Source organism: Sceloporus occidentalis, unplaced genomic scaffold, assembly GCF_023333645.1.
Source record: "Sceloporus occidentalis isolate IW3139 unplaced genomic scaffold, rSceOcc1.0.p SCAF_2, whole genome shotgun sequence".
Lineage (NCBI taxonomy): Eukaryota > Metazoa > Chordata > Lepidosauria > Squamata > Phrynosomatidae > Sceloporus > Sceloporus occidentalis.
This window is the reverse complement of record NW_028316982.1, coordinates 99,338,706-99,362,416: the sequence shown is the minus strand read 5'-3', so window position 1 is coordinate 99,362,416 and position 23,711 is coordinate 99,338,706. Positions and strand designations below refer to the sequence as shown.

Genomic DNA, 23,711 nt, shown 5'->3' with positions numbered 1-23,711 from the left:
TATATATAATCTAATTACAGAGTGATTCCATGATTTCTATTCTATTTGTGTTTTTAACTTTTTAATTAACTCTTATGTGTTTGATTCAAATCTGTTTCTCTCGTTAACCAAGCAATCTTTATATTGATAAGAATGGAGGTTATTTTAAATACCGGAGCAGGTTAAAATTGGTCAGTAGAAGTCAAAATGGGAAACGTGTGAAAGGGATCTAGGAGTCCAAGTGGACCATAAGTTGAACATGAGTGAACAGTGTGATGCGGCAGCTAACAAGGCCAATGCGATTTTAGGCTGCATCAATAGAAGTATAGTGTCTGCTGCTGAGGAAGCTGGCAATCCTGCATGGAGCAGGGGTTGGATTCGGTGGTCCATGGGGCCCCTTCCTACTCTATGATTCTATGGTGTTCCCCCCCCTGTCAAGAATAAACTCTTCTGGTTGCAGGACAAAACAAAAACACAGGACTTCTTAGTGGATAACAACAACAAAGAGTGTAATGTGCCTGAAGAAGTCACCACTCAGACACAACAGAATAAGAAGACAGAGCTCGCCCCAGAGGAGTCTGGGAGTTGTAGTCTGGAGAGTGAGCGCGGTCACTGCGGAGTCTGCGCAGTGCCGTCCCCCAAGATGGCGCCCGCGGTGATGAAACCTTTGAGGGGAGGGTGCGCATGCGCAGTGCGGCGGTGGGAGGGTATGGAGGCAGGGAGAGGGAGGCTCCTCGCTGACTAATAAGCGAAGGAGGAGGGAGTGAGGGAGGGTTGAGTGCTCCATTCTCTGCCCTGGAAGCCGGTTGGGGAGGAACAAGGGAGCTGCCATGGCCAGCTACAGCGTGGAGGAACGTGGCTGCCCCAACAGTCTCGACTACAGGCTCTTCTTCAGTGAGTCTGTGGGTGGAGTGGTTGCTGCACGTGTGAATGGGTTACGTGGGTGAGAGTGACGCGTGTCTGCCTCTCCCTCTTCACAAGGGTCGCTCTCTGGGGCGCCTTCCACTCGCAGGAATGGTCATTGAGGCCAGCCTCCCTGGCACCATTTAGCAATAATAATAATAATAATAATAATAATAATAATAATAATAATAATAATATTTCTGCTAGCAATAATAATATACCAATAGTTTGTGCTAGCAACAATAATAATAATTTGGGCTACTAATAATAGCAATAATTTGGGCTAGCAATAATAATAATAATAATATTTCTGCTAGCAATAATAATAATAATTTTTTGCTAGCAATAATAATAATAATAGGGTTAGCAATAATACTAGTAATTGTTATTGAGTGCCTTCAAGTCGTTTTATTGGCAATTTTCCTTCAGAGGCAGGGTGACCTCTGAGGTCCTCTTCCTTTTCAAGGACCTGTCCTCCATTTCAGCCTTCTGTCCAGGAGGAATTATAAAATGTCCTCCATTTTGAGAATGATAACTAAGAAGCATGAGTTTACCAGGGTGACCAGATGTCCTCCTTTTCTAGGACATGTCCTCCATTTCAACCTCCTCTCCTGGAGAAATTGCAAAATGTCCTCCATTTTATGAATGACTAAGAAGCATGAGGTTACCAGGGTGACCAGAGGTGGTCCTCCTTTTCCAGGACATGTCCTCCATTCCAGCCTTCTGTCCAGGAGGAATTCCAGCATGGCCTCCATTTTGAGAATGAATAAGAAGCACGGATTTACATTTATATCAGTGTGTTTAGCATTTATTCAACCATGTCTTCCATGTCCTACATTTTATGGTGCATTGCCCTCCTTTGTGGTTAAGACACAATGAATCTCCCTGCTTCAGAATTTTTTCTTTTGCCGTTGCTATCCTTGGAGGCTGAGAGAATGTGACTTGCCTAAGGTCATCCAATGGGTTTATATGACTGAGCCAGGATTGAAACCCTGGTCTCCAGAGCCATTGTCCAATGCTCAAACCACTGCACCATTCTGGCTCTCATAATAAGAATAAGAATACTTTATTTATGTCTGAGCACTAAAGTCAGAATTTGTTATATAGGGTGAGTATTTTGGTTTCAGAGTCTGTAATGTTATATTGGTTTTAGATGATATTTTAAATTTTGTTATTGTAATGTGTTTCTAGAATAGTATTTATTTGTGAGCCGCCTTGCGTCTCTTTCAGGGAGAAAGATGAGATAGGAGTAAAATGAATAAATAGTCCAAGTCATAGTTTTCCTTGTCACCATGTACAGATGTGAGAACTGTACAGTCAAGAAAGTGGATAAGAAGAAAATAAGCTCATTTGAGCTGAAGAAAAGTGCTGTGGACAGTCAAAAAACACAAAACAAATGGGTCCTTGAGAAGATCAAGCCAGAAATCTCCCTGGAAGCCAAGATGATCAAACCGAGGCTGGTGTACTTCAGCCACAAAGGCATGTCTCATTAGAAAAGGCAATGATGCAAGGAAGGGTAGAGGTTAGTAGAAAGAGTTGAAGACCACATGCCAGATGGATGGAGTCAATCAAGGAGGCCATGGGCTTGAATTTGCAGGACCTAAGCAGAGCAATGGAGGAGGTGTCTCACCCACAGGGTCGCCATGAGTTGGAGTTGACTAACAACAGCCTGTCCTTTCTCCCAGGACAGGGCCCAAGGCAGCTTTCCAGATCAACAAATTAAAAACGTTTACAAAAAGTTTTAAAGCCAGGTTACTGTACTAATAATATAATAATGGGTGACCTTTGGCAAGTCACATGCTCTCAGCCTCAAGGGAAGGCCTTCTGAACAAATCTTTCCAAGAAAACCTTATAATAGAATTACAAGATAGAGCTGTGTTAGTCCGTAGAATCAGTCTGTAGAGAGATCTTGTAGTGCCTTTGAGACCAACTGAAAGAAAGAAGTTGGCAGCATGCGCTTTCATAGATTAAGTCTACTTTCTCAGGTGCCACTCCATCAATTCCACTCCACCAAATCCATCTGAGGAATTAGACTTAAGTCTATGAAAGCTCATGCTGCCAATTTCTTCCTTTCAGTTAGTCTCAAAGGTGCTACAAGATCTCTCTACAACCTTATAATAGAGTTGCCTTGGGGTCGCCATAAGGCTTGAAGGCACACAGCAACAACTAAACTCCCTTGTTAGATTGGGAGTTTAATGACAGAGCTCAGCCCTAAAAGGCGATAAACAGCTAATGATCGTGATAAATGTTTGTTATTCCTGGCATTAGAGCTGCTTTAGTGTCGTGGCAGTCATCTTAGCCATGCCTACTCCCAAGTAAGTATGTGCTCAGAAGGGTTTGGAGCCAGAAACCATGATTCAGAGTTGGCCTCTGTGTCGGATGGAGCCAGGTAGGGTGGGGTCAACCAAGCCACTTTCTCTTTCACATTTTCAGTCACACACACAAATCAGTAGTAGAAACAGTTTTGGCCTCCCTCACAGCACTGCAGCAAAGGCAGTGAAATGTTTGGAGTGCACAGTCTTTTATCTGATACAGAAATGTCAAATGGAGGGCGGGGTACCTCTCTGAATGAAAGGTAGGGTTGATTTTACATGGAGTGTACCAAAACAAAGGATAAGAATGACACTGCTTCCTTTTATACCCAAGTGGTTGTTGAAAGGATGTACACAAGTCATTACTATTTCTTTCCAAGAAAATGGACTTGGAATTTGAAAACCAATGGCAGTACTACTTCCACCAAACCCTCCTATTCCCTTTAACCTAGTGTGTGACAGAGTAGGAAAGAAATGGGTTGCGTCACCAATAATGTCCCAACCCACCACCCTGTTTGAACTGTTTGGGATGTTAATCCCTTTTGCAACTTGGAACATTCTCTGGAGCTGTGCTCAAGAAGGAAAAGTGTTTCACCTCACCAAAAGAGGTTTATGAACAGTGAAGGGGCCATATACTTCTTAAATTTTAATTGATCTTGGTGTGGGAAGATAACCCACAAACTTAAATAGAACCTAAGAAGGGGAATCGAAGCCATATCACCCCATGTACTGTATGAGAGTTTAAGGATGGCTGCCTCAAACCTGGGATGAGCAGAGCAGACATGGTCTCTGAATCTTAATCAAATATTCCTTAGGGTGACTTTTATACCATAATAAAGTTCAAAAAATTCTGCAGAACCTGTTGTGTTACAAAAGTAGCTGAGCTTCTGTTTTTTGATGAGGCACTAAACACCTGGGACTCAGCTTCAGATTCTGTATCAAAATGCTTGTGGCTTTCAGAAGCCCTGACACATCTCATTCAAACAAAAATCCTTCATTGACTGACTTGAGGATAATAATTCTGAAAGAAGAGCTAAGAGGAGGTGGAGGCTGGTGGGGGTATGTGGAAGTTGTTTGGCTTTATTGAATCTGGCAGTGATTCAAGGTGGTTGGAGTAGGTGCACTGTTTGAGTGTCTTTTGGTATGTATGATTATAATGTTGGCTCTGTGTTTCTTGTTAGATAGCATAATTAAAAAAGAGAGAGGGAAGGCAAATACTACATTGAGGCTCCAGAAGTTAGAAGGGGAATAATGTTTGGTGCTCTGCTAGTTGGCAGGTGAGCCCCTGGTGAGCTGTCTTCACCTAACCCTTCCCCCATTCAACAAACAGCTATTGGGTTTAAAGTCTGAACAGGCTAACGGATAGGGACAGTGAAGGTGGCTATAAAACCAAAGCCTCCTTCCTTATAATCCTTTAAGGCGATTTTCTTTTCTTCCCGGCATTGCTCCACCCCAAAACAGTTTCAGTTTACACTGTGGAGGGAAAAGTGTGGTAAGAAGAATATGCCATCCAAAGTTTGCTTAACTGACACGCCTTAATGCTGCGCTTATTGCTGCTTCGTAAACTGAGCAACTGGGATGAGAGAGTGCCACCCTCATCTTAAGCTATTGCAATGTCAAGCAAGGGCACCAAGCATCTTAAGAGACAGGATGGGAACAATTTATGCAGATACTGGGATGAGGGGATTCATCCTGCAGATCTCGGGTACTGTTGCTTGTACATGTTGTACATGTTAGAAGCAGCAAAAATATCCTTTCAAACCAACTCCAGGCTATGTAGTCCTCTGATCTGAGGGGGAGGAAAGTTAATGCCATTGCTTGTTTTTTTAAAGGTCAGCATTGTAAAGTAGTAATGAAGTTAAACTAGAAAGTTAAAAGGGAAATTAGCTTTAAGTGAATATGAACATAATGTAAATATAGCTTGCATTGTGTAAGACTTTATCTATTCCTGCTACTGCTCATTTGGAGGTGGCGCGGTTGTGACGTCGTAATGGTGGCGACCGTGTGGAACAGCCGCCGCCATTTTGTGCATGCTCCACGCATGCTAGGGTTGGGGGCGTCTGGAAAGGACACCCTTTTTTAACCCTAGTACGCGCGGAGCGCGCACTTTTAGGCCCATCTGTAACAGGCCTTTGTTTACTCATCTTGGCTTTTAGGGATAGTTCAGGCCTTATTTGTGCCAGAACCCATTTATTTGTCTTTTTAGCAATCCATGGTATCCATAGAGCTCGCCTCCAGCACCACATTTCAAATGAGCTGATTTTTTTTCCACTGTCCAGCTTTCACAATCATACATAGAAACTATATATTCCGTTTGTTGTTTTACTATGTCTTGCTTTCCTTGATTCATGCTTCTCATGTCTCATGTTCCTATAATATCAGTTGTGCATTTTTGGACTTGCCTTTCATCTCTGACCATGCCAACTACCTTTCCATGGTGGTGGGATTGTGTGCTTTTATGAGGCAAGAGCATGCTACTATGCTGATGGTAACAGGCTGCTAGTAGTCTCCCATGTTAGACAGGCTTTTGTCGAAGAGCCAGACTAAATTTTGTGCCAGCTACTGGACAGCAGCAGTAGTAGTGGGGAGGGGAGCTGACACTGCCAAAGGATCTCTCAGAGACAACAGCAGTGGTACCATAACTAACACTTGTTAGTACTGTGCAGAAAGAAGCACTGGTAAGCCCCTTTTGAAAGTCTTTTACTGTGAAAACCCTATGATGCGCAAGTTCAAAATGAAGCAAGTGATAGTGCCAGAAGGCAAGATTCCCAGGTTGGAAGGTACTCAACATGCTACTGAGTTAGAGCAGAGGACAGCACTTGTTGCTAACCATTAAAAAAGCAAGGTAGGATAAAGCTGTGCAACCTGCTGTTGGGAGTGGTTAAGGTCAGATTCCTAAAATTGAGAGGTTGCAAATAAAAGGTTTTTAGAAGACATTTAGTTTCTGTTTTCTTACAAGGCAGACTGCTATTACAATGCCTATTGCAGTAAACACTCTTCAGAGCAATGAAACTGACACAATTAAGAGTTAAATCATTTTATGCCACATGAGTAAAACTAGAGGAGTGCATTGCTAAATTCTCGCTACTTTGAGGGGTCATATACATGGCAAGGAGCCAACATGTTTTATATCAGTATGAGGTTATAGGAAAATAGCTGTAGCTGTTGTGTGCTGGGTTAGATCATTGGTCCATCCAGGTTAGCCTTTTCCAACAGCTGGCAGGTACCATTCAGTGTCTCAGGCAAAGGTCTTTCCCACCCCTATTGCCAATACCATTCTATGCTGCTTGTTGAACATATTTTCTACTTCTGACTTTTTAGCTCTAAACATGGAACTTTCTTCATATGTGTGTACCAAGACATATAGAAACTACTTTCTCCATGACAATAATTTCATGAAGCTGTAACATGTGGCTAGGTCAGTGGGGGCATTGGTGTGAGTCTTTTCCTAGCCTTCAACCTGTTGAGAAGTAGATAGGTAAGCAGCCTCATTGGTTGGAAAGATGGATAAAAGTGGCCCCACTCATCTGGTTGTTGTATACACAAAAACATGAATACATATGAGATATTGGTGTGAATAAGTGATGCTATATGTTGGGGGAGGAGGGTTAGAAATAATGTTCTGTGAGTGTTAATGTATTTAACACATTGTGCTGCCCATATTATCCAGACTATGTTGGCCACATAGGAAAACACTTGGTTAATCCTTGGAGAAATAATGTAAAGCAGTTATTATGTAACGACACATATGAGCATAGCCTGGGGGCTAGATACTTGACCAGTCTGTGTCTGAGCCTAACTCAAAGATTTAAATTTTGAAGAAGATTTTACAGCTTCTTGTTGAAGCAGAACTCTGTTGAGGTACTTTGCAAAATTGAAATGATGGAAGTAGAGACATAAGAGAAGTAACAGCCAGGTTCAGCTTGCCCTGTGTGTGGGCTGGCTGGCTGTAGAAAGTTTACGGTAACTTCTAAAGGTGAAGGTAGAGGTGTTACTGGCCTGTAGGAGTTTGACTTTGGACACTGGCTGGCTTCTTTAGCACAATAGTTGGCTATGAGAACCATTAAACCCCTTGGTTGGGAGTGCTAGAGACCTTTTGTACTGGACAGCTATCACACCTGGTACAGAAACCACTAATGATGCTCAGAGCTTTGACAGTAGCATGTCAAACTCTGTTTGGGTATGTCAGTGCTCAGAAAAGCTAGGACAAGAAGGAGCTTCATCAAATTGCTAGTCCCAACTGCAGTAAACCCATTGAATCAATTGCTGAATGGCAAGTCAACACTTACATACATCCCATTGTTTCTACATACAATCTGAAATATTTCTGCTGATGGGTACAGTGATTTCATTGGGACAAAACCTACTTTGTATTGAGATCATATTGATTTATCTTTCTTAGACATTCAAATTCTTTGGGCAAAATCGAGTATCATGCAAGCATTTTTACCCTCTTGCTTTCCTCCTGCAGCTCTTGTTGCCTCTCAGTTTGCTTTTAACATTTTCTTTCTTTTCCAGAAAATGACAAAGGTGAATACATTTCTCCATTCCATGACATTCCAGTATATGGAGATGCTGGCAAGGTAATCCATGTTGTTATACTGAACTATTTTGCTTTGATCCCCCCAACCCATTGTTTACAGATTATAGAAACAGTTTAGCTACTAGATACGTGGTTACAGTGGGCCCTTCGAGTTTTGTTCTGGGACCACCTGTGGATAGCAAAACCTGTGGATGCTCAAATTCCATTAAATACAATAGCATAGTAAAATGAGGTTCCTTATATAAAATGACAAAATCAAGGTTTGCCTTTTGGAATTTGTACAATTTTAAAAATGTTCTCAACCCATGAATGCTTGAATTTGTGGATAAGGAATCAGTGGATATGGAAGGCTGACTGTACAGCCTGCCTGCTCCAACTGCGGGCTTGCCATCCGTGGATGAGTATGCATGGATGGCAAACCTCATTGGCCCTAATGTACGTGGCCATGGTGTGCTGCCATTAAAAGCCACAGGATGAGGTCCTATGTTTTTTGTCATCTGCGGGGTAGGTGGGTCTGGGAACACAACCCCCACGGATACTAAGGACCACCTGTACTTTATGCTAAACAGGAAATGATTTTTGTGTGTATCTTTTAACAACTTCAACCTAACTTATGATGGTGCTTAATCAAAGTAACTATTATTGCACCATCAAACAATGTCACATAAGTAAAAAAAAATGACTTCATGGTAGGGATAGCTTAAATATAGTGTGCTCATGCAAATGAACTACAGTTGACCCTTTATTTTTGTGGGGATCTGCAAAAATGGAGGCTCACGCATATTCAAGCCCCATAGGCATGAATGGGGCCAATGCCTGTGTGCATGTACTGGGTGCATGTGCTGGGTGTACACCCCATTAAAAATAGCAGAGGTTGCCCCTCTGTGGATTTTCAAGGTTGTGGATCACAGATCTGCAAGTTAGGAGGGGCAACTGTATTTTTTAAGTAGGATGGAGGAGAAAAATCCTTTATAATTTTCTGGCCATAGGTAGTTCTACATTTGCTCTTTTTACTAGAGAACTGCCTGCCTTCCTTTCAGCAAGCTCTGACTTCCACTGGGAAAATATGGAAGTATTTCATCTTCATAGTATGTTGGGGCTCTTGAGGGGAAAATGGAGGAGTAGGTTCAATGCATTTCACGTCGTATTGTTTAAACTGGCAACTTTAAAAGTTGTATTTGGTTCCACTAGTAGTCTTGGCCTAAATGTGTTTTGTCTTCCATTCCAGGCTTGGAAATGACTATTTCAAAACCAGTATTTAACATTTTTTTTGTACAACTTGTTTGTACGCAATGATTTTTTTTATTTCTGGTAACACAATGGTGTGCTTCAAATGTTATAATTTCAGTCCAGTAAACCATATCCCCACTCATTCATTATTCTTTTGTCTCTCTGTCTTACCCAGATATCTGACAGTTTTCCATTTTGTCAAAATGTAATGGTGAGACTGGTGTATTACATTCTATCAGAGCAGAATATTAAAGCAGGGCTCGGCTTGGACCAAAGATGTGCTCTTGACCTATTAAACCAGGGAGCATGTGATACAGATTTGGAGGTTGGGGACCACACATGTGCATCCCAACTGTATTTCTTTGCTGAGAAAAAAATAGAAGACCTTCTCTCTAATACCCATCAAATGATTCTGATACAAATTGTTACTAATACTGGAGGAGGAAGTATCTGTATGAACTTGCGGATGGAATTATGGCACTCTTGTTGGGATGCCTGAAGCTTCACTGCATAGGTTTTGCACTCCTGAAAATAAGCCATGGTTCATTGGACTGGGCACATTGCATTTGAAGTGGGACAATACTATTATTTAGCTCTTGTTCTAGCATTAGTGTGAGTTCAGCAAATAGGTTGTGGTTGTGAATCTTCATATCTTAATTTTTAGGAAGTTAGATAAAATAATGTTATGTTGTTTTGGGGAGTCCAGTGTGTTCAGAAAGAAGAGGTCAATAATGTTCTTTTCGAGGCATGATAAGTTTTGTTATTTTTTTATTAATTAGTCCGTGTGGATATTTATTAAGACTCCAACATAACAAAAAATGAGGGATTTAAAGTTACTATTGAAAGGGTAGCCCAAAGGGAGTTGATACAACCCAGTAATAAAAAAATGAAAGCAGAGATGACATGTAGAACTGCAGTTAACTTCACACATGCACAGATCAACACTGTAGTACCACAAAATGCTTTTGAGGGGTACAGCAGCTTATCAAAAGTGGAATGTCATTTCTTTTGAACTCAATGAAATTGGATTCTGGAAATGGTATCTTTTGATCAATAGTATCTTCTAGTTACTATGTTAACCAATTATTATTAAGTGCCCAAGTATAGCTTTAGTTTAAGCTAAAAACAATGGAAGTAGAGCCTACAGGACTAAAAACACAGCAGAGGTAGGAGCTTCATCTGCATGTAGAGTTCAGAGTCATGGGAATAATCACGAAGTCCAGTGTTTATATGAGAAAGACCCTTCTTATTTGGAGGGGATATGCTGCTTGCTTATTCTAATAGGCAGGTGCAAACATTTCATTATCCTGGAAATTTACTGATGCAATGCAGATTGTTAGACTTCACTTTTCTTTGTTTTTATTGCAGGGATGCCTCCCATCATGGTTTCACCGCAACTTCAGTGGCAGCACAGTTAGGGAGTCCAGTTTATTTCATTTATTAATTACCCAGCTTTTCTCCTGGCATTGCCCAGTTTAGGGCAAAAGGTTACATTACCAAGTCTTGTTTCTAGCTCTTGTTCCTAATCCTGGTATTTTTAAGATCTTGAGAGGATTATAAAGTATCTCGCAGTCTGGGATCGGAGATGTTCTAAATTTATCAGGACTGGGCTTCTGCCCTCATTGTATTCTAAACGTACATGGCTTCTGTGTGCCTTTTTATACTCGCCCTAAATGTGTCAGACTAATTTATGTTTTTGAATGAATTTGTTTTGTATATTCATTAGGACAGAAGCTTTCTGATGCTGAGACATAGACAAAATGAAAACAATAAAAGAAGATTATTAATATAATAACATAAAAGTTTATTATCAGCAAGAAGTCATGCGTTTTTTCTCAAAATGCAGTATCCACTTTATATGTTAGTAGTACTCTAAAATGCTTTTGTCATCCAGTTTAAACATAAGGAGTTGTTTAGTTCTGTCACAAGTATATTGTGATATTAAAAAAATCCACAAGCTGATTCCAAGAAATGCAGGTGACTGGAATGATATAAAAGCTCATTTGAAGCAAGCCTAACACTTGCAGGGATATTTGTATGTTTCTTTAAAAAAAAAAACATGCAACTCTGAAGGAAGATTTCCCCTCAAACTGAACCTAGTTGAGATCTAGAACACCATTATTATACTCTTCAGCTAATAAAAGCCTTCCAGAATAATTTACAAATAAGAAAGCAGGTCTGTCCTTCAGGCTTACAGTCTAAAAAGAAAGTGTATTGGGGAAGGAAGAAGAAAAAAAGCAATGCTAGGCACCAATGTTAAAGTTGTAGTGCTCCTTGGAAAGCCATTCCAGCTGAGATGAGAATAGTTCAGGTAGCCTGATGAAATGGCTGCTACAAAGTGATTGTAGAGAAAAAGCTTGATTCTAGGTGATATGTTTTTAGAGGCAGTGGAATAGATATTTTTTTCTTCTCTGCCTTCTTTTCTGCAGCCTGATGAAATGTGGCTGCACTATATCAGGAAACTCTTAATACATCTAGAACATGCAGAGCTAACTTTCTAGACTAGCTAGATATCTGAGTGAGGAGATGATAAATATGTGAATAGTATTTGGTGATTCCAACTAATCCTTTACCCTCTTACTTGGTACTAAGATTCCTCAAACTCATTGGGACATATTTGGGAATAGATAGCCATGTGATTGTAATGTAAGGCTTGCTTGCGGGGCTCAAATATCCCATCAGAAGTCTAGCTTTTGAAATATATTTAATTGTAGTGGCAAAAGTATCTTTGCTACTTCATGCTAAGCAGTTGGTTATTTTTGCATGAAATGCTCTTCATATGTATAGTGTCCTTTCTTGTGAGTGCAGTATATATTCATAATTGGAATGTGTAGGGATGGAATGCAATAGGGCAATATGGTAGTTGGCTGTTCTAGCAAGAGAAGTCCAGTCTGTGGCTATTGATTTAGAAGCAAGTATCACTGAGTTCATTGGGACTTACTCTCAAGTTACTTTTATATGATTGCAGCCTTAGTCTGTAATTATGCTGGGGAACTAGGAGAAACCCCTGTGATCTAGAGTTCACAGGCCAGGCTGATAGCTGAGATCAGTCAGGACAGAAGAAGCAGGGCAGGACAGGGACAGGCGAGGACAGAGAGATCAGCAAACAGAAGGGATTCATCTGGTGAACTTTGTCTTGTAATTACTCTTCCTGGACTGTGCTGTATTGATGGGTCTCTAACATTAGGGTGAAAGTGTATCCATATTTGTTGCTAAGAGAATGCAGATATAAAAACAAAAAACACTGTAAAACATAAAATCTTTGCCTGTTGCTGAAAGCAAAACCAGAGCTTAGAAGAGTTCCTTTTTGGGATTAAAACTCCAAGAATCTTCCAGTGGCCATGTTGGCTGGGGAGTCCTAGAAGATATAATTTAGGAAGTAATTTTCCAATGTTCTGAGCAAATATACTCTGATAGCTTCTTCAACCTTTAAGTCTTGCTTTTTATTATATGCTTTTAACTGTATTAATATTTACAGTTTTGAATTTCCACAGGTGAGTTGCCTTTGTGTTAATTTTCAGATTTTCCCAAAGTCAAACTGGTTCTGTTAAAGGTTGAGAGGGCCATCTGTTGTATTCTTATCAAAATGATAATCATCCTTGTTCTGCCCCAGTAGATATCCTCATGAAAGTATTCTCTCCATTCCATACTGTTCTTGCTAGAAGAAACTTAACTAGGATACAAAGTGCTCTGCTACTTCCTCTGCTGTAAGGTCTATTACTTGAATAGTTAGCAAGGGATAACCAATGTCTGGCAAGCTAAAAAAATTGTAAACTGCGTAAGTTACATAGAGATTCAGCTCTATTTTTACAGTGCTATGGTCTATAGAATTCAGTATATACCTTTCTGGTTTCTTATTCTTTTCAGCATATTTTCAACATGGTGGTGGAAATACCTCGATGGACCAATGCTAAGATGGAGGTAATTTCTTGGATGTGGATGAAAAGCTGTAGTTTAAGGTTTGCCTGTCTCAACTTCAACTTTGTCAAAATCAATTTGTCACTTTTGAGCTGGGCTGTCAGGTTAGTAGTATGGAAAATGGCAATGCTATGAAGCTGTAATTCCATGCACACTTGAGAGAAAGTAAAATCTGGATTAATTTTTTTCTGTGGAAATAGGAATTGAAGCACCTCTAAGCACAATATTTTAGGATTGTTTTATTTTTTTTAATTGTTTCTTGAATACTAAGCTAAATGAATTCTGTTTTTAGATTGCAACCAAAGATCCTCTAAATCCAATTAAACAAGATGTGAAGAAGGGAAAACTACGTTATGTTGCTAATGTATTTCCCCACAAGGGATATATCTGGAATTACGGTGCCATTCCACAGGTATTTTAATATGTTGTGTCCTTTTTGTTTCTTACAGAACCTAGAAACAACAGTCAGCAACAGTAATGAAGGAAAATTTGTTACTACTGCATGGACAACAGTTAACAAAATCACAGGAGAAAAATTAGAGTGTTGTATGTGCTATAAACAAGCTAGCTGTTTGTTATACAGCTGAAACAGTGGTTTCATAAACCACAACTTGCATAATAATAGGGTTGTCTTAAAATTATATGGAACCCTCCTAAAGTTAGTGCAGGTTAAAGTAAGCACTATATAAATGTTGACTAAAATTTAAGGAACATGGCATTCTGGAATGCTAATTTAGCTCCTTTCAGAGGAGAGGAAAAGCTTGTCTGGAAGCTTTGATTGTAGCACAGATATTTAGACTGCAGTATTGTTCTGTCTGAGATTTATTGGACTCTTTTTTCTGTGACTGTTTTCTGGTGTCATTGATTTTTTTCTGGGAGGACGGATAATCCTCATCCGTTGGTGTTGGGATTATTTTTCTTGTTTCTTTTTATTAGACTTTGAAACATGTCTTTTAACACAATCCCTATCACCATAAAACTCTGTCAAACTTGTTTTTGCTTTTTATATTTTCCTCTTGTCTTTTGAAGATTTCTTCCACTTACACTCATTTCCAAACTTGCAGCCCTTAAGTTCCCACATAAACTGAGATTGTCAGCATAAGACAAGGATCTGCTATTGTATTAAATATGAAAATGCTCTTTGCCAGGTTTTTAATAATCATGCTTCTGACCTGGAAGGAAGTTAGGTCAGTTTCTATTAAAGCAGTCCTAAACTGTAGCTTCCTGCTGGCAAGTACTATCAACACATCCGTATTTCTTTGTAAGAGACAAAGGGACTTATGTGCTAGTCTCTTGGACTTTTATTCATATAAACATCATTTTAAATATATGCATCAAATAAAACTGAATATCAAAATGTGATGAGTATTTCCCTACAGGATTCATATGCAGAAAAAATTACTTTGTGTATAAGAAATGCATTTGTGCCTGAAGCACATATATTCAGCTAGAAACTGCAAAGTAATGGTATTGCCTTGGATTCTTTTGTTGTTCAGAGACATCAGAACTGCCACCAGCTGTCTGACTGTTAGTAAAGGCAGCTTTGAAGATGCATATAGTTAAGATAGATATTTAATATCTAAAGAGTATGTTGTCTTGCTCTTTTGTTTTTAGACTTGGGAGGATCCAGCACATAAAGATGAAAATACTGGCTGTTGTGGAGATAATGATCCAATTGATGTCTGTGAAATTGGAAGCAAGGTAGAAAAATAATTTTTGAGGTAGAATATGTATGTTATAATATGCCATCAAAGCCCGTAAAACTGTACTGATGTGAGCATGCGAGGGAATTGTAGATTTGGAGCTTTCAACCAAGCTGCCCGTTATATAAACATATAATTGCTCATATGTGTTTAGGACTTGTAACATATAATCCTAATCATCCAGTGAGCTCAAAACCAGTGGTAAGGAACTTGTTCTTTACATGCAGCAGATGGACTGCAACCCTTCTAACTACAGTGTGCCATTGCCTTACACAGGGATCCGTTCCAGACACCACCACCCTGCATAAGGCAAATGCCATGTATGCTCAAGCCCCATTGAACACAATGGGCTCATGAGTGTTTGCCATGGGCACGTGCACCATTGCCTGTTCCGTTGTGTGGCGTTCAGAGTAAGCTGAAACCAGCATATAGTGCACCCACGTATGATGTGGGTGCACTGTACTATGTTGAAACCTCAGTGCATAGTATTTAAGTCAGGAAAATGGTAGGGAGAGAAGTCATATTCTGCATATTTTGTTAAAGTTGTTAACCCAAGTGAGGCCTTGAAAGAGCTTGATGCAGTGGAATATGTAACTTGATCATGAAAACATTTTTATAAGCTTTTATAGTTGTATGTCTGAAATTTGCTCCTATGGTATACAGATTGCATAGTGATAAAAATATGACAGGTAAACGTCTTTCCACAAATGTTCTGATTTCTGTATATTGTTGGTGGCTTAGGCAGAACAGTAGTTCACTCATCTTATTGACTATTCAGACAGTGGCCACAGCTAGACATCACAACAAGCTAGTGTGTTGGTTCAGGCTAGCTAATCATTTCTGTTGCAGATGGGAGCGATGGGAGAAATCACAGAACTTATATCCATGGTTTATTTATTTTGTGACATCTGAACTCTGCCTTGTCTTTTTTTACCAAGACAGAGAAGTAGTCCTTGTTTTGTTGTACATTTATTTCACTGGCTTGTCATAGAGAGACAAGTGGAGTCCTGGGTTTGGATATCAGGGTTGACAAACTTGGCTTAACATGATGTCCAGAAACAGGCTAATGAGAGGTACTACCTTCAACTCTAGCTTATTAGAACTAGTATTATTATTAGAACTAATTTATATTAATTAGTGAATCTACTCAAAACAGGTATGCAGTAGAGGAGAAATAATTCAAGTGAAAGTTCTGGGCACACTGGCACTAATCGATGAGGGTGAAACAGACTGGAAGATTATTGCAATTAATGTTGAAGACCCTGAAGCTGCTAATTTTAACAGTAAGTAACACTGAAGCAAGGAAGTAGATGTCTTTATGTCCTGCATCTCCCTTTTATTAAGATTCCCAGGATGGGAAGGTGCATTTAGTGCCAAGTAGGGCTGACAAGAGGCTGTTCATGTAACAAGAACAATAGAATACTGACTCAACTTATCCACAGGTCAATGTAAGTACTGTACTTTAATGCTTGTTTTAAAAAATAAAAGAAAAAGGAATCATCTTCTGGTGAAAGGCAAGAGTGTTATCTGTTCTGGAAGCACTGATCCACCCACCCCTCTATTTTCTCATTCATCCAACCTTTAGGGTGAGCATAAACAGTTATACCTGCTGGAAGTTTGCAAGTTCTTTGGCATTGCTTTCCTTTGCTTCATCCTTTAAGTCCTTTATTACATGCCCCTGAGTTTTACCCTCAGTCTATCCACAGGTCATATAAAAATCCATGATTTTGGCCCCCAAACCTGCCCTCGACTTATACATGAGATCAACTTATACCCGAGTATATATAGTAACCACAACTTTCACTTCAATGCCCAAGTCTCAGCGTAATACAGTTTTTATTCAAAACTAGAACCAGTTAAGAGTCATATGAAAATTAATAATTTTGGCCCCAAAACCTGCCCTGGACTTATAGATGAGGTCGACTTATAGTTGGGTATCTATGGTAATATGTGAACCTTCTGAAGGTTCTGCACACTACCACCAAGAGTCTTGGTGCCACATGGCATTCTGCTTGCATTTGTTCAATTATTCAATTATTGGTAACATGCAGTAGAAACTCGGACTAGGTTCTGAATGTATGTGTCTTCTTATTTTCTTTCTAATTAAGATATTGATGATGTCAGGAGGATTAAGCCTGGATACCTGGAAGCTACAGTGGACTGGTTTAGAAGATACAAAGTACCTGATGGGAAGCCAGAAAACCAATTTGCATTTGATGGAGAATTTAAAGACAGGGTATGTTTCTATCTTTGCTAATATTTTTTTCAGTGTTTAATAGGGCTTATTCTTTTTTCTTTTTTTAATAAGATGAATGACATACTCTAAGCAATTAAAAGCATAAACAGCGTGTCTGCTGCTTCCATAGTAGGAAAGTTCACACTTCTGTGTTACCAGTTACTCAGCCAGGACCCCATATTTCTTATGTGGAAATTGGTGACACATTAACTTCCAAATGTCTAGGTTGGGGTAGCCAGCTGTAGAGGGAGGATCGGGGCCAATTTTTGCCCTTCCATGTTCCCTCTACAGGCTGCACTGACATACCCATTGTGTTACTTCTGGTTTTGATTGTGGTTTGTTACCAGCACTGCTCCCCATCCCCCCAACCCAGATGGGGAACCACTGCATTTTGTGTGATTCTGGAGTGTCTAAAGGTGAGAATCATCTGAGGAATTGGGGACTTCATCCACAGCCTGTATTTCTCCCACATTGTTCTTGACAAATGCCTTCAAAAATTCTCCCTGATCTCTGGCCTTATCCCCTGCTCAGCTGTGGAAACCCCCTGGGTGGCCTTGGGTGAGTCACACACTCTCAGCCCCAGAATACTCCATGATAAGTTCACATTACGGTCTCCATAAGTCAGATGCCACATGAAGGCACAAAACAACAGTTTGTGCCAAGTGTACACAGTCCCCACTCCTACCAGGTAGGTCAGGCCAGACACCCTCCTTGTATTTTTACTACTATGATCCATGTTGTTCAAACTTTGCATTAGAAGGACAGACTTTTTTTACAAACTTCCTGTAACCCTTAGAATTGGTCAATGGTCATGGCAGTGTGGGTAAACCTGTTTATCATGACTGTGCAAAGAAACAGAACTTAAGAGTTACACTTAAAAATTTCAGTAAAAGAGGCTGCCTTAAAAAACGAAAGGCCAAATTAATTAGATAACATACAGTATTATCAGAAAACTTAAATCCTTGTGATAATTTACTACATTTTGAAGCAGTTTATAGATGTGAGTCTGGATTCCATAGGCTGAAAGGGCAAGTAAAACCCACAATGGAAACAATCAGACGTTGGAAATCTTCTTTTTATTTCTTTTATCTGTGGAAGAGGGTTGGGAAAGTGAGAGCCAACTAGTCAAATGGAGAATCTGACTCGTTGGCTGCTTCATTTACACAGAGCAGTTGTGTCATTACGATTTGCCAATAGCCCAGTAAGGTGATGCAAAAAGTGTAAATAATGGCACTCCTTGTTTTTGATATATGGGGATGCTGATAGACAACCCATATGCATATGAAAGATATACTTCAAACATGACTTGTCCTCTTCTGGATAATGGCGTTGAGGGTCTAGCAGTTTCAAGGGGAAATTGAGACTCGTATCTAGAGGTGGAAAGAACTGGCTTACCACCACAGCATGAATAAACAAATGTAAGTGTGGGGGGATTCCAACTGTTGGATATTTTCCCTCTGGGCATGTACATAATCTTTCTCTCAGGGGCTGTACAGACAGACTGTACAGACTGTATGCCACCCCTAGAAGCGCTGGGTTAGGGATGTGGCAGCTGCATGCCATGCCCCCAACCTGGTGCAAATGGTGGGTTCTTTTTCTGCCCTGGAAAGGGCATCATAGCCATCTATCATGGTGTGAAGAGGGTGTTGTGGCTCTGCCAACAGGCCAGCACAGAGTGCTGCCCTGTATTGCCCCTTAGACACAGATATCCTGCTCCATATACCCAAGCACATTTACCCTGTTGTTTTTACACAACCTAGCCATGCTCTTCTCCAGGCTGAGATGTAGGGTAAAGAGCCTTTTAACTAGCTTCTCATCCAGTGCAACAGTAGATTTCTAATATTTTGTCCAACTCAGGGGTAATTTCTGTGTGTAGATCAAAGCACATGTGAATAGTAGCACTTTAAAGTACTTAAAAGAGACATTCTGCCAAAGCTGCTGCTACTGTATATACTGGATTGTAGGTTGCTTTGAACTCGGGACCCTTGAGCTGAAATGTTAGCTGCTCCTGCTTTTACTTATTGTCAGATGCTTATTTAAATATTTTGAAAATTTATTGACCTTTCTAATATTAACTTGTTTGAGATGACATATGATCCTAAAATAGGCGTTGGGATCAAACAGCTCCCCAGATGATTGCTAGGCTACACCTCTCATTTGCCTCATCCAGCACAGCCATGGGTGAGGGATGCTAGGAGCTGCAGCGCATCAGCATCTGGAGAGTCACAGGATTACCATCCTGTCCTACGAGGTGGTATATCTGTGTATAAATAAATAGTCCTTAGCCTGTGTATCAGTTTATGTGGAAATGGATCAGTAGATGGAGCTAGAACTGCTGTCCTTTGCATCCACTGCTCACTTCAAAAAAGGCTTTTGTTACAAATCAGCTGTCAGGCAAGAATGTTTGTAATGCCAGTTTAACATTAAAAGGAAGATGGGTTTCCACATAAATAAAATAGCATAAAACACAAAAAAATAAATTGGCAGATTAGTTTAGCAACACAGTGGAAAAACTGGCAAAGGGCAAAATGTGAACTTCTGCAGCTGTGGCCTAGGCTTTCATAAAGAAGAAAAATGTTTTCTAAATACATGGCATGATTGCATCACAGCTGTTCAGAACAGACATTGAACTTCTTTTCTTTTTGAATGTTTAGGACTTTGCAATTGATGTTATCAAAAGCACACACAATTTCTGGAAGGCACTAGTAACTAAAAATGCAAATGCAGGAGAGATTTGCTGGTAAGTTACCTCTGTTTTCAATACCTCTGCTTTCAAAAAATGGAATCTTTTCTCCAGTTAGAGGAATATTAGTCTTGCACATACTGAGTGTAACGATGGCTGTAGCATCTGTACTGATAGCAAGTCAAAGACATGCTTATCTTATATGTGTCCACATAAGGATAATCCTTAAGATTTTTATATTTGGTAGGCTAGAGGGAAAATGGCTACTTTTATAACTGAACTTTCTCTTCCAGCACAAACACAACTTTGGCAGACAGCTCCTTCTGTTGCAGTCAAACGTCTGCTGCATCTACTGTGACATCGGTAAGCAAATTTGGCATTTTCTGTGCTCCTGAAAACACTGAGTCACTGTTCTCATGGGCAGGGCTGTGCATATTGTGTGTTTCAACAGCAAAAGGCCATCAGATGTGTTGGGTGCAGAATTTAGCATTTTCAGAATCAGGATTTTGATGTGTTTTTAAACTTCTCATTCGTATGGGCCATGAGAGTGGGAGGCACAAAAGGTTGAAATGCTGTGCACTCAAATCTTTGGAGCTCAAAGGAGTTTCAGAGATTATATCAGTCCTAAAAGTTGTCCTGTATATAGTTCATTATCCTTCTTTGTGCCAAGCATAAGCAGAATACATTATAAGAATGAAGAAATCATGTAAATTGAGGAGAAACGTATGCAGGGCACAGAAGTCAACTTCATATTTATCAGTATGAATTACTGATAAATACATTCTCTCCCTTGTACTTAATAATGTACTTTTTAAGGGCTCTTGTTCCCGGTCCCACTCTAATGTGTGTTAGTGCCATGGTATTGACATGACAGCCAGAACTGTGTTTTATCATTTAAATTTATGTAACTTATGAGAGTCTCCTGTAAGAAGATATGTGTAATTGCTAGAAGCATATTGTTCTTTCAAAATCTTTCTAAACCATTTTGGAAAATGTATGCTGCCCGCTCTTTGTACTGATTTAGTGTGTAGGGACAACATACACAACCCATTTTTCTGTGGCCTCACATTGTTCTTTGTTTAACTGTGTATTCCTTGTGTAAAAGCAAGCACTATAATGTGAATTTCTGCAGCTGTGGCCTGGGCTTTCATAAAGGAGAAAAATGCATAGATTCCAAAAACACCCTAAACTTAATTGACATTCTATATTTATTGTAAATCAGAATCAGCCCAGGTTTCTGAGTTAAAAGGTAATCATTTGTTTAATGCTCTCTGTTTCAGGCACCTGCCTGCGGGCCTGCCAACCCATTACCAACTGAAGGTAAGACACTTCAGTTCAGAGTGGATTTTAGAAGTGCATGTTCTCTTAGGATGAGAAGCTGACAGCTCTCGCCCTGCTTTATAACTGGGGTGATGGTTTAAAACAGGGGTAGGCAACCTTTTTGAGCTGGGGGCTGGATTGCTGTCCCTCAGACAAGCGGAGGGGCCGAAGTAAAAAAATAATTAAATATTTTTTAAAAATTAAATAAATAAATAAACCAGGATAAATGTAGGACAAAATCTCAAATGGAGGACACTTTTTTAAAAATGGAGGACATGCTAAAAATTTGCTGATTTTTAAAAAAAATGTTAATAGGCTTCTATAGACAATTGCCCCCCTTGCCTGCCGCTTGCCCCCCTTGCCTGCCTCCTCCTGATAGGCCAAAGGCTCTGGCTGCAATCGGCGGCAGGACCGGGCTGGGGCCGGTCCCAAGGCCTTGCCAGGCCGCATCCGGCCCGCAGGCCGCAGGTTGCCTACCCCTGGTTTAAAATGTATAGTTGTACTTCATTGTGTTCTCCAAATGCCACAAGACGTTGATACCGTTACTGGCCCAACAAAGATGCACATTATACATCTTGCAAACTTGCCTTCATCAGGCAAAAGTGTTAAAAATGATACAGGAGAGGGGAAATAGAGGATGTTAAGTCATAGTTCTGCATTTGGTCAAGAAGTTGTAGTTGTTGTTTTCAGTTCAGATGTTATGGAAGGGTATTCGTGCAGGTATTTATTATTATTATTATTATTATTATTATTATTATTAACCTTTATTTATAAAGTGCTGTAAATTTACACAGCGCTGTATAAACAGTCTTTTTAATTAGATGGTTCCCTGCCCTCAGGCTTACAATCTAAAAAGACACCACACAAAAGGAGAAGGGAGTAGTGGTGGGGAAGGGGATGAGGTCCAGCAGTTCCTCTCTACCTCCTCCTCCTGGCCATGCGGGTGCTGAGAGATTCAGACCAGGAAACAAACTTTAAATTCCAGTTCCAAGACAAAAAGCTACTGCCCTTGAGATCCAGTTTATCTCACATCCTTTGTGAGGCCACAAACCTCTTTGTTAGGAAGAGAACACAGGAGCGTGTTACTTCAAAAGGATTTATGGCATAAATCTTGATGGACTACAGTCTATTGCATTGCGTAGTTGTTTTCACTCAAACAGTCTGAGAAATTGTATTTTGAATAGTTGTATACAAATGATAACAAAGGCAGCTTGCTTTTTGGTGTACCTATCTAATCTCCCTCATATAAAAATCCATTAAAATTACAGGAATTAGCCCCAGTATTAATACTTGCTAATCCTGATTTATGATTTAGGTCCAAAACACACTGCAGAAGTAATCCGGTTTGAGACCGCTTTAACTGCCGTGGCCCAGTGCTAGGGAATCCTGGGAACTGTAGTTTTGTGAGACATTTAGCCTTCTCTGTCAGAGAGCTGTAGTGCCATAATAAACTACAGTTACCAGGATTCCCTAGCACTGAGCCAAGGCAGTTAAAGTGGTCCCAGTCTGGATTATTTCTTCAGTGCGTTTTGGCCCATAGTGATTCTGGGATGCTTTCCATGTTAGTTTTCTCATGTTCTTAATAAGCAGGGTGGGAATTACCTATACAGTGTTAACATTATGCCTTGCTGGAGTGCAGATGATTTGAGGTAAGTTCAGGACATAATGCCAGGGAGAATTTCTAGAAGCTGTGTTATCAAATAGCTGTTTCTTGTCCACTTGAAGTTTAAGGGACCCAAGCCTTTAACTCTGCTGTTTTACTGCTTCTGTACTCACTCCAGCAACAAAACCAGTATATTAAATAGGAATTGGCCATGAGTAACTAGTGTCTTTTAAGTTACTTTAAATTCTTACAGTAGCAAACAGCACTTTGTGATGAACTTTATTGCAATATATAATAATTGAAGAATGTCTCTCTGTTCTTTTTTTCCAAACCAAGTGGACAAGTGGTTCTACTGCCAGAAGTAGTGAACTGGAATGCAGAGGCTGAAGTAGCTGCTGTCTTGTTCACCAGGAAACACTTACAGAGAACTAGATGAGAACTGAGAACTGCCGTTTCCAGAAGAATCCTCTTTTTAAATAAGTAAATTGCCTATTATGACAGAACAGATTTTACAGATTTATCAATAATGTGTGCTCAAAATATATAAAGATCATACAGAATCTGGGCAGTTCTTATGTAAAATACCAGCTTAACAGTCTTCAAATATTCTTGTATAATATGGGATTCACTGTTATGTAAGGAAATTATGTATAGACAGTCAATTGTTGTTTCCTGGATAAAAGAAACATTTTTTGCTGCAACTCATTCTAAAGTGTGTCAGTCTTCTTAACTTTAAAATCCAAATATTTTTATTCAGAGAAACAAGCCTAATTAGGAGGCAGAAGCAGAGCCAGAATCTTGGTCACAATCCTTCTCTTCTTTTACTTTTTTTTTTTTTTTTGGAGTCAGCAAAAATAACAATTATCATTATGGTGGGGATGAGATTAAATACAGTACATACCCTGGAATGCAGTTTTCAGATAATTCTTAACGCATACCTAGTGCTTCTTAGGTAGAGTGTTGTAGGGGTTTACCACTTAACCCACTGCTTTTTTTATCATGTGGAAGGCTTTGCCTAAACCCCTGCTGCCACCAAATTTATTCTTTATTCACTACAGCTACCATAGATTAACATGCCAATTCTGATGGTAGGAAGGTTGGCAGTTCAAGGCCCAAGTGCTGCATGATCGAGTGAGCACCTGTCAGTAGTCCCAGCTTCTGTCAACCTAGTAGTTCAAAAGCATGCAAAGGCAAGTAGATAAATAAGCACCAGTGGGAGGGTAACAGCATTCAGTGGAGTCATGCTGGCCACATGACCACCAGAGCAGTCCTCGGGCAACG

General features: G+C 39.9%; 1 protein-coding gene across 2 annotated transcripts; it reads left to right on the top strand.

Annotated features, from left to right (window-relative positions):
* Positions 1–745: 745 nt before the first annotated feature.
* Positions 746–23,135, top strand: PPA1 (inorganic pyrophosphatase 1). 2 transcript variants are annotated; one of them, XM_089510418.1, is made up of 12 exons: positions 746–873; positions 7,713–7,777; positions 10,336–10,380; positions 12,835–12,888; positions 13,178–13,297; positions 14,500–14,586; positions 15,745–15,871; positions 16,697–16,824; positions 19,479–19,564; positions 19,801–19,870; positions 20,788–20,827; positions 22,767–23,135. In XM_089510418.1, the coding sequence occupies exons 1-12, from the start codon at positions 810–812 to the stop codon at positions 22,793–22,795; spliced, it is 915 nt and encodes a 304-aa protein (XP_089366544.1). In that variant the 5' UTR covers positions 746–809; the 3' UTR covers positions 22,796–23,135. The 2 variants fall into 2 exon arrangements, with proteins under 2 accessions (XP_089366544.1, XP_089366545.1); XM_089510419.1 differs by lacking the exon at positions 10,336–10,380 and having other exon boundaries at positions 747–873.
* Positions 23,136–23,711: the final 576 nt, after the last annotated feature.